This window comes from Primulina tabacum, chromosome 3 (assembly GCF_025594145.1).
Source record: "Primulina tabacum isolate GXHZ01 chromosome 3, ASM2559414v2, whole genome shotgun sequence".
Classification (NCBI taxonomy): domain Eukaryota; kingdom Viridiplantae; phylum Streptophyta; class Magnoliopsida; order Lamiales; family Gesneriaceae; genus Primulina; species Primulina tabacum.
Window position 1 is genome coordinate 8,871,564 of NC_134552.1, and position 14,255 is coordinate 8,885,818.

General features: G+C 34.4%; 1 protein-coding gene across 2 annotated transcripts; it reads left to right on the forward strand.

Moving 5' to 3' along the window:
* Window positions 1-6,224: 6,224 nt before the first annotated feature.
* Window positions 6,225-13,883, forward strand: LOC142539979 (protein root UVB sensitive 6-like). Of its 2 annotated transcripts, XM_075645784.1 has the most exons (13): window positions 6,227-6,750; window positions 6,981-7,079; window positions 7,272-7,385; window positions 8,828-8,899; window positions 8,987-9,097; window positions 9,183-9,302; window positions 9,905-10,006; window positions 10,119-10,191; window positions 11,887-11,970; window positions 12,096-12,160; window positions 12,277-12,378; window positions 12,453-12,629; window positions 13,351-13,883. In XM_075645784.1, exons 1-13 carry the CDS (start codon window positions 6,403-6,405, stop codon window positions 13,414-13,416), a joined length of 1,533 nt encoding a protein of 510 aa, XP_075501899.1. In that variant the 5' UTR covers window positions 6,227-6,402; the 3' UTR covers window positions 13,417-13,883. The 2 variants fall into 2 exon arrangements, 1 of the variants encoding a protein (XP_075501899.1); XR_012819001.1 differs by lacking the exon at window positions 13,351-13,883 and having other exon boundaries at window positions 6,225-6,750; window positions 12,249-12,378; window positions 12,453-12,504.
* Window positions 13,884-14,255: the final 372 nt, after the last annotated feature.

The following is a 14,255-nucleotide window of genomic DNA, read 5'->3' on the forward strand; positions in this document are numbered from 1 at the left end:
GATCGGATCGAGACCCGTCTCGTGCGCTTCTGATCAATTCTTTTTTTTTTTTATTATAGTATTTGTTTATATAAGTTTTTTATTTGAAAGAATTATTTAATCATTAATTTAAGTACTGAAATTGTCATCTATGGGCTAATATTTTTAAAACTGATAAAAGTTGCACACGTATTGTATGTGTTATTATTATTTTTAATTTGATCAAATAATACTAAACAATTAACACGGAATTATCTTCAATTTAGAAAAGTTTTGTTCGATTTAAAAGATAATTTTGTTTAGATTTTTTTCTGTGTAAAATATGGGGTGACTTGATGAGATTTTTAGTTAGGGGTGTCAAAATCAGACACGATACACCAACCCGACACGGTTCAACCCGAAAAAAATCAAGTTTGGGTTTGGGATTTTTGCGATCGGATCAGATTGGGTTGGACCTGATACCTAACCCGAAAAAAATGATCGGGTTGGGTTGGGTCCGGGTTGACCCGAGTTGCCCGAAAATTTTAAATATTTTTTAAAAAATTTTAATAAATATTGCCTGCATTTTTATATATTTTATGTCTGAAAAAATATTTATTGTATATTCATATTATAAATTTTCATAATTTAATATTTATTTTGAACATTTTTTAAATTTTTAAACAAGTGTTTATCCGATTTAGTAAATTTATTTTACTTTTCTACAATTAGACTTTCAAATTTAAATCATATATATGAAGAAGATTTTGTTATTTTGCGTTTAAAATAAAATATTATTTTTTTGAATTTTATTTAATTTTCTTTTAAAAAAATTCAAAATCGGGTTAATCACGTTGATCGGGTTCGGGTTCAGGTTGAGATTTTTCGGTTTGGCTCGGGTTCGAGTAGGGTTCAAGTTGAGCAATTTTTGAATAGTATTATTGCTCAACCCGACCCAACCGACCCGAATTGACGCCTTTATTTTTAGTAGGGTAAGAAGGATAATTATGGAATTAAATATTTTAGTGTTAGTTAAGGCTCACACTTAATAATATAGTATAGATATGTTTGTCAATTTCTGTATGAGATTTGACTCTATATTATTTTATTTAAAATTATAATCTTTTAATTCAATATATTAATAATATTTAAATATTTAAAAAAAAACTTAAAATAATCGACGTAATTCTCCTTCTTATAACAAACTCAATTTTCCTAAATTTAGGAAATTTGGAGGAGAAAAAAAATGAGAGCTTTATGTGTTAGTCAAGTGTGTTAAAAAATCTGTTAATCTATTAATAAAATATATTAAATATTAATTAATAATATTATTTTGGGTTGGGACAGGAATTCTATCGAATATAAATTTTTTTTTTATCTCTCTCGACATTGATCGGGACGGGAAAAAAACCCGATTCGAAAAATATTCGGGACAGGAGTGGGTCGGCATTTTGGGATTTTTTTTTGCCGCCCTAGTTCACATGGCTTAGTAAATTAGGCTAATATTATATATACATATAAATTTAAAAGATAATGAATTATTTAAAATAAATTTCAAAATTAGATACATATCTTATTTTATCTCCTTAAAAAAATAGGATGGAAATATTTTTTAAAATGGCTATTTTAGGAAAAATTAAAAAATCAATAAACTAATTTAATACAATGAGTGTATAATTACAATTTTAAATAAAATTTTATCAAATTAATTAGAGAGCCTCTACTTTAATTATTATTTGCAACATCTGACATACGATGAGTGCATACGTATTAAAATTTTCGTTTTAGATAATTTTCAAAAAATATATCATAAAACCAATGTTAGTTACTCAATACTTCTCAATTTTAATTAGGTCTCGCTGATTTATATTTGAGAGACAGATCGACTTGATTTATATTTGCGGTAAAAATAACATTTTTGAAATAAAAATTAACAATTTTTCATGCCTGTATCTGATCGAAAATATGTCTCACCAAATTGACTGATAAAATTGTCTCATATGATTTTTTTATGTCAATTAATTATAATAAAATGATATACAATAATTATTACAAGATTGTATCACATATCAATTTTGTGAGACATATTTTTTATTTGATCCAATTTATGGACCGAATCGACCCATCTTATGCATTAATATTTGGAGTCAAAAGTATTTTTTTGAATGAGTATGTCTCTTGTGAGACGATCTCATGAATCTTTATCCGTGAGACGGGTCAACCCTACCGATATTCACATTAAAAAGTAATATTCTTAGCATAAAAGTAATATTTTTTAATTGATGAACCAAATAAGATATATGTCTCACAAAATACAACTCGTGAGACTGTCTCACACAAAATTTTTTGTCTTTTAAAATTAACATCATATCCAAAAAAATGTGTATATATTTAATCAGGTATGAGTATGATTCTTTAAGACATGTCTCCATGTTCATACCCAAAAATCCTCATGCCTCATTACACATTTTTAAATCGGGTAAAAAATTATCTCTATCTCATCTTCCATTCGGATCAAGTATCAAATTATCCATCGGATTTGGAGGAAATTGTCATTTCCAAGCTCCACTCCTATCATTTCCATTTCAAAAATCGACTCTTACAAAATTTGAAAAATTGATATCTTTAAAACTCGTATAACAAATTTGTATTTACCCAATAGTGAGTCTCCAGTGAGACAGTCTAACAGAGTTATATTCGTGAGATTAGTTGACCATATCTATATATACAAAGAAAATTAATACTCCTGTTATAAAAAAAATATTTTTCATGAACCAGATCAGGTTGGATATATGTCTTACAAAATTGATATGCGAGACATTCTTGTATGAGTTTTTGTATTTACCCAATATATATTTAAGTCGAGTGAATCTTATGTGACAATATAAATATTGAACTTTTAGAAGAGAATAGTTGTTGACTCAACTAAACTCCATTTCTGAAATATGAAGTGGACAAGATGAAAAATATCATTCAAATAAGGACAACACAAAATGAAATATGATCAAATGGTGGTTCAAGAATAAATATGCTAAAAAAAACACAATGATTTCTATAATAAAAAACGATAACAAAAATAGACGCGAAATCATATGGTGACCGTTTTTTTCACGCTTTTGTCTGAACTAAATCTTTTTTTAATATATACCTTGCGCTTAATCGCATTTTTTTGTGCTTTTAAAACACTGTTTAACTATAGTTTCAGCAAGTTTTAACTTATTTTCACGAGTGATATGTCATGAGTACTTATATCGATCTAAATATGTTGAGAGCCCATGATCATTAATAATATTAAAAACACAAAAATTGTTATGAAATTATTTTACGTTTAATTTTATGAGATATATGTCTTATTACTTAGTAGAAGACAACTAATATATCTTCATAAATCAATGCATCGTTATCCCCCGTGATTTACATGGGCCGAACATCAAATACGTAAGCACGCATTTCACTTAATCTTTATGTTTGTTGACTCGGGCTTAATTCTTAACTATGCTTTATTTGAAACATATAAAATCATCCATAACTCCGAAGTCCTGATAATTATATCACTTGTTACCACGTTTTATTGAATAATTATTTTTATTTAAATACTATAATTTGAAACATGTAATGTTCTTGAATTCTTGGAAGTACCATTACATTGCTGACAAGATAATCACATGATCTTGCAAAATCCACTGTTTTGTTTAATCAACTTTCCTTTTCGACTTCCATACATAATCTGCGATGTATTTACGTTGAAACGCAATCTAGGAAAATGACAATTTTTTGGCATTGGTGCGTAGGAAAACGACAGATTGGAAAAGAACGGAACCAGGACTCACAAACAATGATCCACCCACGGCCACACAAAAATTAATTTTCAAAACTCTTCAATTTCAAACATTCAATCCAGCCTAGAATATGCAAACTGTTGTTGGTTTTCTCATCTACTGTGTGGGGCCCTTAGCTCCTAATCGTTATTACAATGCACTTCGATTAGAGTTAACTAATTACAGCGGAAAACGAATTTAAAATTTCTTTACAATGAGCCCAAAATATTTCTTCTACAATTTAAATACTAAAAATAGTATTTAGTCTCACATCATAAACATGCCCACACGTAATCAAAACAATCATATACAACCAACTCATATCCTCGGGACATGCCCCGGTATATGGACACATATACATATATACTGGGAACAAAATATAAACCTCAACTCAAACTGTGACTCCCTCCAGAAGTACTCTCTCCGGTCTCCTGATATCCTGGAGTACCTACCATTGTCCACACACAAAGACAACAACAGCCCTCCTTGGGGGTGAGCAAAGCTCCGTATGGAACAACCATCATATATACCACCAGTATCTAAACAATGATATATGGTATACAATGCATGTATGTCGTGGAGGTATCAGGTCAAATGCCCATCCACTGAGCACATGTCAGAATCAAACGAATCGCTATCAAATCAATGCTCGAGCTGGCACACCAGCCTCAATAAGGGATACTCGTATGATAGCGTCGACGAAGCGCCATCAAATCCCAAATCTCATATCAATCGTCGGGGCCACAAATGTCTATGTTTTAAGGGTCATATAATACCAAACATAGCATTGTGTTCACAAACCCCAGAATCCAATCAAATCATATCAGGGTATCCAAGGATCATAGCTCAAACGTGCATGTCATGTATCGATGTATGCATCAAACGATGTGTGTTAACAAAACATTTATTTTATACATCGATATTCCAATCACAATGTCATGTATGCCACATAAACTCAACAAATAAGGCATATAGACATGTATTCTCATTCCAATCACTCAAACCAATCCAACATATATCATATAATACAGATATCTGTCGTATGTTACCCGGTCGCAACATACCTCAATTCTTCGTTTCCCGTTGATGTAGCCTGGAGATATCGGTTTAATACTTTATCTACATCAATAACATACTCATTCCAATCAATAACATAATCCAAAATCATTAATATGAGTTTCAAATATTATTTGAAACTTCAAAAATTCATATCAAATCCAAATCATAATATAATTCAATTCCGACTTCGAATATGAGTTTATTGTCGGTTATTGTACAACATATATGAATTTCAACTTCAAATACATGCTATTCCAGTACTTCGATATTTAGAGCTGCTGGAACCAGAAGAAATTTACCTCAGTCAGAAGCCCTCGACGCGAAGATCACAAATATATAATTTGTTTCGCGTTTAGACAGCGTTTTGAAGTCGATTCCGGGCTAAAGAAATCGAATTCCCTCGTATTCTCTCGGAATTCTTGAAATGAAAATGAAGAAGAAACAAACAAAAATCTGATTCTTATCTCCACCGCTCTCGCGCTCGGGCGGTAGAATTCTCGCGCCCGAGCGCGAGACATTCTGCCCCCGACTTTCACTTGTACCGCGCTCGGGCGGTCACAAATTACCGCTCGAACGTGGCATGTTCTGCCCGAGTACTCACATATCCTACACTGGCGCTCGGGCGGTAATCTTCTACCGCTCGGGCGCCACATGTTCTGTCCAATTTCCCAATTTTTGGTACACTGGCGCTCGTGCGGTCATTTTCTACCGCTCGGGCGCCAGATGTTCTGTACAAAATATCGATTTTGTACTTATTAGCGTCCGGCTTCTCCATTCAAGTTCTTACAACGTCAATTCATATTCATTTTTTCCATTTCATTATCACGATATGCATCATATACATAATCACATATCAAATTCATGAATTATCGATAATCACATAAGATTTATGATAATACGATATACGGTACTTACATACTGTAAACAGACTCTACCAGTCTAATGGGTCCAAATTCAAAATTAAGTTGTCCAATTTTCATTTAGCTCAGTTCTCGGATTGTTTCTAGGAGAATCTTATGAAAATAATAATAATAAATACTTTAAAAATGATCGTTCTAATAATACACTATTTATCATATAATATCTATATATTTATTAGTAGGATTAATATTTTTTAAATAATTATCGGGATCTTTTTCTTCAAGTCATTAATAAAAAGATTGACTAAATTAACATAAAAATTCTTGTAAGATCATAGTAATAGTCACTTTTGTGAGATAAATATATACGTAATTTATAAAAAAATATTGTTTTTATATCAATAATTATAGATCAAATAACTCATTTTATCAAAATTAAATTCATACGATCGTCACATAAATATAATCATCAATCAAATTAACATTGTCAAAACCCATGTCCTTTTCAGTCGTCTTCCATGCACCCACACGTCATCGAATCAAACCCGCTCCCCCGCCTTTTCCATCAAAACGCTCTCTTCTCACATGCCGGGAGGGGAGAGAAACCAAAACGAGGAATTCTCACTCCTACTCTCTCTCTATATAGATACGCCCAAAACATTTATATATATGCAATCAAAGTGTGATCAAATTCTGAAAAATATGCGATGAAGCTCAAGCACCCTTCGAATTCGGCTTCCCAAACAATTGCGTCCGCGGATTCGAGGCTTCTAGTGCGGGAGACGCTTCGCATTAGTGCAAACCTAGCATCAGCGGCTCCTCCGTACCCCTCGGCAGCGGCGGTGACGCCGGAATGGCAGGATTTGAGACTCGGCGGACTTTCCAATGATCAATTTGTGGATTCGAGCTTGAGGGCGATCTGTTGCGAGGAGATCGATGGCAGGAGATGGAAATACTTCGCTGAGAACGATGGTTTTATAAGTCATGGATCGAAGCAATTTAAGAAGAATTGTATTCGTGCTGTCTGCTTGCAGTCACCCAAGGCTCCAGTTGATGTCGGCATTTTCTTCCTCTTTTTCCATTTTTCAGCATCGTTAAAATAATTCAATAGAGCGATTGAACTTTTTATTTTCATCAACGGCCTGATACTGCAGTTGAAGACCTTGATGTAATAATGGACATCTGTCACAGAAAAGTTATGGAATACCTTGCATCTGTATTTGCACACGAAATATTATGAAATACCTTCCTTAATCTTGCCTAAATTCGGTTGTGCCTGTTCCAGGAGTTGATGGTTTTTGTAAGATCCTACGTAGTTCCAGAAGGTTTTCCTGATTCGGTTACACCTTCTTATGTTCCTTACATGACGTGGAGAGCTTTAAAGGTACTCTTTACATTTTTTGAATGGAAAGGTTGATATGTAACTAAAGGGGATCCGGGGTTTACCTACGTTTTTTACCCAATAAAGATATCTATCCCGCACACGCTAAGACCATTGATAATGTATTTGCATGCTATATACTATGATGTGGTGACATGTTTAGTTGCTGCTCCTTTGTGATGCATTCTGTTGTAGTACTTCCTTGGCGGGGCAATGAGTGTTTTCACAACTCAAACTCTTCTAAGTTCAGTGGGAGTATCAAGAAATAGATCTGTACCAGGAGCTGTGGCTATCAACTGGATTATAAAGGTATCATAAAATTAATGCAATTTAGTTGGAAAAAAAATGAAGACAAAAATGATTGCTACATTTTAGTTTTGGAGGTGCTTGGGTTTTTTTGTGTATCCTAGAAAGTTAGGACAAGTTTCAAATGCTTGACAGAAAAGTGTTGAAACCCTGAAGCTTGAAATAAATCTCAGGGGTAGTTGGTAACAGATATATGCTTCAAGTAGTGGGTTACGAAATTTGGTTGCCTCTATTTTTGCTGTATACGTTGACCTCTTTTTTTATCGAACGTTATATTTATCATGTTCAGCACATATTTTAAACAATCCGGTAGTACTTAGATTACTTATTATTTTCTTGTTTTGTATCTTTCTCATGGTAAAAGATTTTGCTAGGCATTAAGTTTAGAGGAAAAACCAAAGCTAGAAGACTAGATCTCTAGGTTTGGAGTCGATATTAGACGTAATATTATCCACCCCTTAAGAAAATGGTCTTGGACGTTTTTCACTCATAATATGCACGCAGCATTATCATTGACACTGATCGGATAGCAATCTTTCCTAAGTCACCCATTCTACTGCATTTGCTCATATTAACAACACATGTTAAGCTCAAGAGAAAAGCCCTCACCGAAAAGATTAGCTATGGGATAGAAGAATCTCACAAATTATTATGTTCTATAATTTCTTGTGGAGCCTACGTGGGACGTAGTAGTTCTTCCAGCAATATATTAAGTTTTGGAGATGTAGAAAATACCTCAAAACTGTGAAAAATAGTATGCATCTTTGTCCTGCTAACATGCCAATCTGGATGTAAGAATCTAAGTGTTATCGCGTCTTTTCTTTCCTGTAAGTGCTTGTTAGGAACAATGCTCACCTTTTGAGTTATATATAATCAACTAGGAAACTTATGGACCTTTACGTCTAAATTTCATTTGATTTACATCCATCGCTTTCCACTATTTGTAAGTGTAGCATTGATTTAACATCTGCTTTCTTTTTAGGAAATTTTGGAAGGGCTTCTTTAACGCCGAGTCTTAAAAAAAATTAATGTTTCAGAAACTCATTAAAAATTAGTTGTTTTACACCCTTTCTACCCCAAAGACATATCGGGTAATGTCATTTTGTTTCAAGTGGATTTTGTTCTTTCAGAATTGAAGCTATAATATGTAGCACATATCAAACACATGTAAAAACCTCATCGATAGAAAAATGAAATATAACTATGCTATTTATTTCTGAATTACATTTATGTATGATAAAAGCAAATGAGACTAAAATAGCAAATTAAAGTATGTTAAAATTGAGGTACTCTTGCATGTAAATGCCCGTTGCTTTACTTACTCAACATCAATATATAGATTTTGATTGGGTTTGTAACGTCAGTTAAAACAATCATACAATGGTCTAGATGAAGTCCTGTGATAAAGTTATCTATATCATGTTCCTTGATGTAATTAACTGTAGGACGGTGCTGGACGGGTTGGGAAGATGCTATTTTCTCGTCAAGGAAAGAAATTTGACTATGATCTAAAGCAGGTATGTAAAAATTTGGAGGTCAAAGGAGATGCTTTTGTGACTTAATTTATAGAAATAACACCTTGTCTGATGATTTTTCTTACACAGCTTAGGTTTGCTGGCGATATCATGATGGAGTTTGGAGCTGGTTTAGAGTTGGCAACTGCTGCTGTTCCCCATTTATTTCTTCCTTTGGCCTGTGTAGCCAATGTTTCCAAGGTTGTATCATCTATTGTCACTTTCACTTGTCCGCGTCATGCAATCCTGGCTAATTACGTCGACATTCATTGTGCTTTCCTTATAGAATGTTGCTGCTGTGACATCTGCTTCAACTCGAACCCCAATCTACAAAGCCTTTGCTAGGGGCGAAAATATTGGAGATGTGACTGCCAAAGGAGAATGTGTTGCAAATATGGCTGATCTGGTATGCTCGTCTGATTGAAAATATCACAACAATGTAAATTGTGGAAAATGAGCACTACTGCGAAATAAACTGATTCAAAAACTTCCGGCCCACGAGTGAATGGATTAATCCAATTTATTGCTGATTCCTGGTTTAGGGGTAGATATGAGAGGATTATTATTAAATTTAGAAGTCTAGTTCTTTCTTACTTCCTCTCAGTGATAAATTTAAACTATTAATTCATATATTTGAAAATCAGACGCAGAGTCACTAATGTGAAACTGGTGGAATGGAAGGAAATATACTTTGCAAGTTGAAGCACTGGGTGTGTTGTAGCGGGATTGAGAAGGTAACTACGGGTTAGTTAGGGTCGTTAACCACCAAGTAATTTTATGATCTTGGATAAGGGGTACAAAAGGAAGGGGTCTAACCTGGCCACCTACCTACTTAACATATTTGGTCCTATCAATCTAAAATGCTTATGAAGAATTTTTCATTTCTGAGTTGTCATGAATGTCTTTGACTTTTTGACAGAAAAATTGCGACTTTAGTTCTTGCATTTTGAATTTGAACCAGTTTTGTCTCTTCGTTGGAACTGATTATTGAATTTCTTTCTTGTGAAGCTCGGAACTGGACTAAGCATTATGCTGTCTAAGCAAAATCCATCCTTGGTTACCACATTTACTTTGCTCTCATGTGGGTATTTGATGAGCTCTTACCAAGAGGTTGGATAGGGAGAAAACACGGGAACTTTTGTTTCTCTATTTGTTTATTACTTTCTTTTCTCCCAGCTAATATAACTACTGATTTGAGATGAATATTCTATTATTCTTTTAGGTGAAATCTGTGGTATTGCATACGCTGAATCGGGCAAGATTCACTGTGGCAGTTGAATCCTTCTTGAAGACAGGTCAGAATGAGTTCATCTTCTCCCCGTGTGTGTTTGTGCTGCTTGTTGTTCATCGCCCTTTCAGCTTTGTTTTTGTTTGTATATCATATTGATTGGAGAATGTGAGGAATGTATTATTTATTTTTGGTAGGAAACCATAGTAACATATGCTCAGAACTTCTCAAACAAGCCTTTGTCTTTTATTCTTGTTCCTTTCTGCTTATCAGGTGAAGAAAGCTGTTGTTACGTGCTATTAATTTATTTTTGTCGAGTAACCCAGTTAAGGAAAATATTAGGTCTCCTGGAAAGTTGGTCGGTCCCCATGAGAAAACTACTTGTTCCTGGCTGCAGGGTTGTAGGCTTCGCTTCATGAAGTATTATTTAATGATGTTGTCTCAGAGATAGGCTGAATATGCATAATATTGGTTAAACCTCGGAGAGAGTAATGACTTTAGCAAGAGTTCAATTCATTAAGTTATAATTTAGTTTATGTGTGTAGACTATGTGCTATCTTCTGTGTAAGGAGACTTATTGAATTAACTCGTCAATCTTGAAAATGCAAAAAGGAAAAATTCATTCACGAAATCTTTGCATCGAAGTTCTTGTTTTGCATCTTGGTCACTACTAGTAGTCATCTTGGTATTGTGCCGACAAGTAGCAACAACTTAATTTTCTTCAGTTTTTCTTTTTGACTAAATTGTTAAAAAAATAAAATAAAAACCCAGTGCAACAACCACTTTGAGATAAATAAAGGCGCTTGTCCCTTTGAGGATAGAATGTGCTCTCAGCTTCCAGAAGCATCCAAGCATGTCGGTCAATTGGGGGCCCTCATCCTCATCTGATTCTGATAGCTAGTGAGCTTGGGCAGATTCAAACTCAATTTGGCATCCTTAACCCTACTAGCAATTTGGTAGAAGTGTAAGTCATTAAGGCACTTCAAATCTATTGTCAGTAATGTAGCTTAGCGGCAAACTGAAAATTGTCTAGTGCTCGAACATGAAAAGACCAACATCTCAATACAATCTTAAAGAACGAATCATGTAAAACCCGTATATTGGAGAATTTAAAGGGGTGATTCATCCTGTTGTTTTGAATAAGCGAGACTATACAGGGCAAATGATCCGATGAACAGCCCCAAACCAAGAAGCTAGGGAGGCCATGGAAATCAGCTTACAACCAATCCTCATCAACGAGGGCCCCGCTCAACTTAGAAACCACCAAATTTTTGATCAAATATAGAAACCACCAATTGAATTAATTTCAGGAGAGCCTTCGATGTTGTCTGGGTGATGGACTCCTGGTAGATTTGGAAAAATATACGATATCTTCATAAGGACGGGGCTGATATCGGACTGTTACAAAGACACATGCATGAGGATCTGGCTTGGAAATATTGGATGGAACCAAGTTTGAGCGTAGGAAGAAAGGCCATTAGAATATTTTTAAACAAGATTCTGTAAGTATTTTTGAACATGGTGGTTGACCATTGAGAGATGCTTCAGAGAGTGCTTGCCCATGCTTGCGTGGCTAACTTTGCAAAAAACGGTAGCTCAAATTTCTAGTTTGTCTATACCTTCAGCAAAGCAAGAGGGATAAGGTATCCCTTTCGTCCCAGTCAAGTTGGAAACGAATTAGGACATGAATTTTGTGCTTCTAGTAGAAAAATATTTACACCTTATGATACCACTCTAACTTTGACATATCTTTATTTTCCAGGGCAAGTTCCAACGTTGCATGAAGGAAATTCAATGGAAAATATATTCAATCTCCCATGGAAGGAACACAGGCCTATTGTTCTAGGTACATGAAAAGCCATATCCTTTGCTGGCCCTCACACGAGCTTAGCATATTGTGGTGCTTTTCATCTTATTTTAGCACATTATTTGTGTAAATGTTGATCATACTATTTTCTACTACTTTTGCAGGTTCGCGGTTTAAAGACGCATTCCAAGATCCTAATTCATATCTTGCTGTGGAGCCAATTTTTGAGGTATGCTACCATGCTGAGCAGAAGATATTTTTATTTTTCGGGCTGTACATTCACGTGATAGTACGTTACGACTTTCAATGGTTTACAGCGGCATAATGAAATTTTTTCGGCAACAGAAAGAGCAATATATTGTTACCTATAATCCTTCGAAGGACAAAATATATGCTCTATTCAAGGATGAAGCAAAGTCTGATGATATATTGAAAGCTGCCTTTCATGTAAGATTGATGACTTTTGATATTATAGTCACTATCGTTGTTGGTGTTTCTTGCTAAATTCTTTTCAATTACAGGCTCATGTGCTTTTTCACATTGTTCGCACCTCCAACAAGAACATGTCTTCCCCTGGGAAACGAGAGCATGATTTCTCGGTTGGACCAACATTGTCTGATCTTCAATCTCATAATGTCGAATCATATAAGATGGTGTCTGCTTTATATGGACCGTTGAAGAATAAAGCTATGGAACAGGTGAGGGCAGGCCTACTTATTTTCCTCTCTAATTTTGAAATTTGAATAGAGAAGCACCTAAGTTCAGCTACTTTGCATTAATATTAAATAGTTCTTTATTATTGATTCAGTGGAGCCTATGGTAAAATCGTGCATGACATTAAATTGTGTAAATCTCATTTGTCCTATGCTTCATCTAAAGCCAGCAATGGGGGAGTATTACTAAATAGATATTTTTGGGAAGGGCCGGTATAACCCCTACCGACAGCTCTAGCTTCATGCTTTGAACCATTAGGCTACCAGTAGAAAGCCTAGAATCCTGATTCGCTATTGTTTATCAGGTTCATGTGCGTCTAATGCTCCAACTTTGTGATCTCGAATGCTTGATTTTGTGTCTTGGTAATGTTTTTGATAACAGTAAGAGAAAGTTGAGGCCGAATTTTAGCCTGCCCCACTCAATACGATAAATGTTTCTCGTTGTTTGAGAGTTCGTTTAACATCATCAGTGGGACTGAGATAGTGCTTGGTTTAAAAGAACTACTAGAAACTTTGCAATTCTTCGTTTTAAATCCATGTACCGAAACATAAATACGTTCTAACAAAACTGAACGCTAAAAATATGTTCCAACAAAATAAAAATTATGGGAACTTGACTTGAAGCACCTGTCCTTCCTATTTCTTTAATTTGTAAGATTATTTTTTAATATATTCTCAAAAAACCGACACCTTGTTTTTTCTGAAGGGTTGGGTTATGTCTGAATCACTGCTTAATCCCGGCAGAGCACGGTTATGTGAATTGGGCAGTTAAGATATGACAAAATTAGTGTTCCAAATATCCTGTAAAAATATCAATGGATTCCGAAGATGTGAAGTTTGCTTGTTATCATTCATTATACTTGAACATGCCCGGAACTGCTGCTATCAGATTCTGTGAACCACGATAATCAAAATCAGTTTTGGCATCAAATGCACTTCCAAGACTTTGCTACTCGAAAGTCGAACCTGGCACTACATGTGATGATTGGGAGGTCAGATTATGCATGGATTCACAATTTTTGATTATGTTTCTGATCTAGTTAAAGGATTCTACGTTGCCTTTTTGTTCTACGTATAATATACTGTATACTTCGTATCCTGTTCCATGTGCTTTTAGATATATTTAGTTTATCTATGTATATTCAGTTACGAGAATACTCTGTATACCTTCTCGGTGTGCTTCAATTTAGATTCAGTCCTGTAAACGGTTGTGATATGCCTTAATATTTTATCCTTTTTTCACGTTCCTGTACTTGTTTGCGCAGATATTTTGCTTTTTTGCCTCGTTTATTTCCTTTCCTTTTTTTCTATAGGAATGGTCGTGGAGATCATCCACCACCTCCTTTTTAGCTTTTCATTCAGGTAATAAATATTTTTTCCCCCAAACTCATTTAAATATATTTCTTGTTTTAATATTTTTACTTTGGAAATGTCTAATTGTTTGTATCAAAAAATCTATAACATTTCTTCGACAAATGATGAAAAAATAAAAATAAACATATATTTATTGTTCAATGGATGTATGATAATTAATTCGATCATGTGCCAGAAGGGCGTATGTATTCTCTACTTATTGTTGGTAAATGGATCTATGAGAGATGTGTGTACTGA